Here is a 6,000-nt window from a genome sequence, read left to right as displayed (position 1 = left end):
AATTGCTGAATTACAAAATGTATATCAACTCAAAGAAGCACACATGAAATTTTAAAGTGAGAGCACATTCACTTAAAAATTTTTAGGTGCAATAGTATTACAAAATACCTAAGTTGGATATTTTCACCAGAGTTTAAAAGTAGTTCATTTTGGTCAATATATACTGACTAAAGCAATAGTTATTTTGTGGAAAAGAAAGATAAAAATAAAACAAACAAACAAAAAAACATCCAAATAAGTTTCAAATGTCTGTCCTATCTTCATTAGTTCTATATCTTTAGTGATACTTTTTTTTTTTTTTTAACTACAGCAAAAATTTAAAACCACTGCCTTCCTAGCAGGGTTTGTGTATTTCTATTATTACCTGGGAGACTGTGCTCTGCGAGTCATCCATAGGCCTGGCCAAAGAGATTAACTCTTTCATTGTTATTTTCAACAAATCCATTTTGCCTTTCTTAGGTTCTGATGCCAATAGTGCCTATGGAAAAACAAGGCAAAAATTAAGAAGGCTCTTATTTTACACATATCTATTTGCTGCTTCCCAGAATCAATCCCTAAATGTGAAATCCCCTTTATAAAAACATGTGGTATCAAGCAATTTAATTAAGCCATATGGCCTTGGGCAAGTAACTCAACCTCTCCAGCCCTCAGATTCTTTACCTGTAAAATTAAGTAATGTTGCTATCATGGAATCTCTAAGGTCACTTCTAGTTTGCTTGTTAATTACATAATTCTAACCGGGTGAGAATGGGTCTTATTGACAGTTCTTTTAGGACCATAATTAAGTGGCAGGTCTTAGATACAAAAAGCAAGTCAGTGTTAGTAACAAATTTAACCAACGAGAAAATTCTCTTTACTTAAAAAACCCAAAACCTCTGGATTAAATTTATTTTAAGAATTTGGAAATGCCCTGAAGATTGATCAGTTATTTAATTCTTCACTATATAAGAGCCTTGACCTGAAGGACTATCAAACTGTAGCACTGGAAACTCCATGAGACTCCAAAAGAAAATACTACAAACTCCAAAGGGGATCTATATTTGAATTTTTAAGAGCTAGCTATTTACTTACTTTGTGTTTAACATTTTGCCCAAGCTCAATAAACATAAAAACAGGATGTCAAACCACTTGAGGCAATAAAAAGGAGTGAAGTACTGATGCATGCTACAACATGGACATACCTTGAAAACATTATGCCAAGTGAAAGACGAACACAAAAGACCACATATTATATGATTCCATTTATACAAAATGTCTAGAATCGGCAAATCCATGGAGACAGAAAATAGATTAGTGGTGTGTAGGGCTAGGAGTAACAGGGGTATTAAAATAGGTATGTAGCTACTGGCTCCCAAGAGTGAAAAGCTTCAAGCTACTCAGCTTCTTCTGAAGCATTTATAATCCATAAGAGAGGAAAGTAAAGATACACAAGGAAAATATGTTTAAAAGGGAAATTTCTCATAGTATATTTATGTTCACTATGTTCATCACGACCATTCAAAAAAATGTTATATCTTTCTACACAAAAAGTAAGCTCATAAACTAAGTAGGCAGTTAAACAGTTTTCCACTAGCACAAGAATATAATTTTATTAGTAAGTTATACTTCTCTGGGCAGATTTTTCTAATAATTTAGAATTTAACTAAAATAAATAAGAAAGCTATATGCAATTCCTGAAATGTCTTCTGGGAACCATGGCTTTTTTCCCCCAAGTGCATATGACACTCTTCCCAAGGATGGGCTAAGAAAGTGCATCTCCTGATTGCTCTATCACTATGACCAGTATTTAGTAATAGTTAGGGACCAAAGGTGAAATAAGCATACAGTACAAACAAACATGTAACCAGATCTTGATGTTGCCTTAACATTTGTCCTCAAACAGACAAGTGAGGAAAAATGAATGAGGAATGTAGGTTAAAACGAATTACAGGTAGGAGAATGAATCATTTGATCTAGAATGGGTCAGATTAGAAAGAAGTTGATTATTGAAGGTCATCAAAATCCATCCAGCAGAACTTCCTCAACCTCTGAATCAAATCAATTCTGTTGCCTATTGTCATTAAAAAAAAAAAGTGACTGAAAATTTGAGGGAGGAATAAGAAAGAGAAGGTTAAAATTTAGGGGCACTAAAAAACAGAGACTACGTATTTTCATTGCTTTTATTATACTACCCTCATTCCTAGATTTTGTCTTACTGAATATTAAACAAAGACCTTTCAGGTCAGGGTCTAATTTCACCTTATGAGAACTTTGGTTTTTATTCTTTGGATTCCTGAAGGTGACAGCCTCTTAATTTCAATACTGTGGAAATAAAACATTTTCCCATCAAATAGCAATATCTGGGTGTGCTGATATGTAGCAATTTTTAAGGTAAAATGTTAAGTGAAAAAGAGCAAGAGGCAAAACAGTGTGTACAGTATGCTTTCAATTGTGTTAAAAAAGAAAACATACACACACACACATTCTCATAAGCAGAGGGGTTCAGGAGGCCAGTTGGCTGGGCTCAAGTCTTAGTTCTGCTCTTACTATCTCTATGGCCTTTGGCAAGTCACTTAATTTTTCAAAGCTCCAGTCTCTTCATCTCTAATATATGGATGATAACAGGATCTGTCTCGCAGGGCTTGTGGAAGGATTAAGTGAGATAATATATGTGAAATAAGTACTTATAAATGTTAGCTACTATTAGGATTAAGATTATTTTACACTTGGACATTTTATGCAAGGATTCAAAGAAACTGCTAACATTGGTTGCCTACACAGAGGATCTTAAAGGTCTTGATATGATAGGAAGACTATTTTTTTCTAATTAAAAAAAAAAGGCAACATGCAGTCCTTGGAAGTGAGCAATGAATGTGCCACAGTGATGTCTGCCTACTTAATAAACAGGTGGAAATCTATACCACCTGCTGTTCTCTTTACAAGACTGACCTCTTAGAGGATTTTTCCAAGAACACATCTATCACAGGAACACACTGTACACACACTAAAACAAAGATACAAATGCACGACAGAAATGTACCTCATGCAATATGCTCCCTCACATGTCAAGGGTTAGAAAACGCTATTATCAAAAGACAAACAAAGAGCTATGGTCTTGTGGATAAGTACCTGTATGTAGAAAGGAATACCAGCACTGCGCCTTGTAGCACAAAGTTTAGACGAAGGATCACTGTATTTAATTTCCTCTAAAACATTCCATAACCACTGTTCTGGTAGCTTCTGCAGACTCACATTAGGGCATCTAAAAGGCATATATAAAACAAACATCTGGAATTATCAGGAACCAAAAGGTAAAAGTGTAAAATTTTGATATATATTAACACTGTTAGAAAAGAATATATATCCTTACATTTGGAGGGAGGAAAACTGAAAAATGTCTCACTTTCTATTTTTCACCTACTTTCTTCTTTATTTTAGGTCATAGAATTTGAAGCTATCAAAGATTCCATTCTTATAAAGGCATATGAAGCATGTGTCTTCTCTGCAAAATGAGCTGTAATACCTAGGCTTGCACCCTGGGTAGTAAACGTTTTGAAGATGGTTAATCAAGCTTTCACAGATGTTCTATACTACTGCAAAACTTCAGAGTTCCAACAAAGAAAACTTAATTTTATTGTAATTTATGTTCTATTCAAAGAAAATACATTTTAGTAATCATTTTCATCTCTCTCAAAATATGCACTACCACAAATAAAATTTTCAACCAGATCATACAGAGAATTAATAAAGCAAGTTATCTGGGAAGAGGCATAAACATTTTGAGGTTATTTGGACATTATTGTTAGTGAAATTCTGCTCTATTATATTAGGTGTTATTCTAGGGTGCTTAAGAACATTTAATTTAAAAAAAAAATTTAACTTTGTCCTACCAGATTGTGTAACATTATTCTTAGAAATAGGATATTTAATGGCAGACCCATGCAATGATTTTAGGAGAATCGTAAACAGATTTAACTAAAATTATTATATGAAAATAAAGGGATAAAGTCCAAAGGAAATACACAGTAGTCCCCCATTATCCAAAGGGGGTACATTCCAAGACACCCCCTCCCCCTCAGAGAGGCCTGAAACCATGACAGTACCGAACCATATATATTCTGTTTTTTCCTATACATATATTCCAATGATAAAGTTTAATTTATAAATTAGGTACAATAAGAGATTAACAACAATAACAAGTAATAAAATAGAACAATTATAACAATATACTGTAATTAATAAAAGCCATGTGACTGTGGTGTCTCACTCTCTCTCTCTCTCTCAAAATACCTTATTATATGTACATACATGTGGATACACTGGACAAAGGGATGATTCATATCCCTGACAGGATGGGACGATGCAAGATTTCATCATGCTACTCAGAATGGTGTATAATTTGAAATTCATGAATTGTTTACTTCTGGAACTTTCCAGTTAATATTTTAGACTAATGTTGACCATGGGTAAGTGAAACCCTCGAAGCAAAACCACAGATAAGGGGAACTACTGTACACTCTTTTGTAAATAGAGGAAGATATTCTGCAGAAAGATAACTGATTTCTAATTTGTACTGAGAATTAGATCTCTTAGAAACAACATGGGATTTTTTTCTTTATTCTAGTTTGGTACAAGTAGACAACTTCGGTTTCTGACTAACCATTCCAAACAACAACTCGAATTTAGTTGTTTATGTCTTGCATAGAACAAAATATATAAAAATAATATTACTCTAAAGGAGGCATTTGACACTGGCCTAAAAATATTATTTCAGCCATAAACGTTACAATCAAATCTCTGTACTCCCAGCAGGCTCTGTAATTTTAAAGTTTCCTTTTAGCATGGCTTAAAATCCATTACCTTACTCCTATTTCTTCCCACTAACTGCACTCAGCCACCCAAATCACCAACAACAATCTGAACTACAAGAGTAAGAGATTCAAAGGCATAACAACCAAATGCAAAGTGTGAACCTTGTTTCTAATTTGAACAAAACAAATGTAAAAAAGATATTTTCAAATAAGAGAAATTTATTTGTGTACTAAATATTATATGACAGCAAGGAATTATATATAGGATGTGCCAATGGTCTTATGGATGTGGAAGAAACTGTTCACATTTTTTAGAGTTGCGTACTGAAGTTTGTAAGAGTAAAAATAACAAATGAAGGATGTACTTACAACACAATGAAAGGGATAGATGAAGTAAGTACATCAAAACTTTGAGAACTGTTAAATCTGGGGGGTACGCAAAGATGGTTCAGTATATTATTTTCTCTACTTTTATATATATCTGTGTACACCTATGTTTGAAATTTTAATGTTTTATATATGTTTATATATTTACATTTAAAATTTGTTTGAAAATTTTCATTATAAAAATAATCCTTCCACACTTTATTTACAAAGATTGAAGTTACTTCCCATCATTAGATTCATATCTTTTAAAATTTAAGATAAATGCCTTGTGTTTATGGAATAATTTCTCTAGTTTATTCCTAACATTGCCCACTTGGTATAACCCTCACGCAGTTGTCCAAACAAAAACGGAAATCCAATTTCCTAAGAGCAGCTATTTACATATTTATGATACAATAATGGATTACTGCCTTCTTTTGCTCATTCTTCACTGTCTTTTACGTATATTTGGGTTAATTTACTCCACAATGGCAGAGCAGGGAACAGAAAAAAAAAATTAAAGTGAAAGTCATCATTTTGTGATCTACACATTCAAAAAAAAGGTTGGAGTCACAGAGGTAAAGTAAGTAAAAACTACTTGATCTAAGATTACATGTCGATTTCATTTACTTGTATTTTCTTCACCACCACAGGACCACTGGCAATGTAAGACTGGCTTGCAGATAATGAGGCAGTCTAAGGTAAAGTCTCCTGCAGGAATTCACTGTGTGAAGGAGAAGAGGAACCGCTGGAGATGAGGGGCATTCTCCTTATTTTCCTGTCAAGTGCACTGAGATACTAGTACAACAAATACTAGTTCAGTAATGCTCCTGGACACTGTCAG

The 6,000-nt window shown here is 33.5% G+C and overlaps 1 protein-coding gene across 1 annotated transcript in view; it reads right to left on the bottom strand.

The window, feature by feature from the left end:
• Positions 1-6,000, bottom strand: part of THADA (THADA, armadillo repeat containing) — a 285,149-nt gene that overhangs the window by 219,314 nt on the left and 59,835 nt on the right. Inside the window, 2 exon segments of the mRNA XM_006909639.3 lie at positions 365-478; positions 3,109-3,241. Of these exon segments, the coding sequence (XP_006909701.1) occupies positions 365-478; positions 3,109-3,241 (247 nt within the window).

The sequence above is a fragment of the Pteropus alecto genome, unplaced genomic scaffold, assembly GCF_000325575.1.
Source record: "Pteropus alecto unplaced genomic scaffold, ASM32557v1 scaffold131, whole genome shotgun sequence".
Taxonomy (NCBI): Eukaryota; Metazoa; Chordata; class Mammalia; order Chiroptera; family Pteropodidae; genus Pteropus; species Pteropus alecto.
Note: the sequence above shows the minus strand (reverse complement) of the source record. Positions and strands in the feature narration are given on the sequence as shown.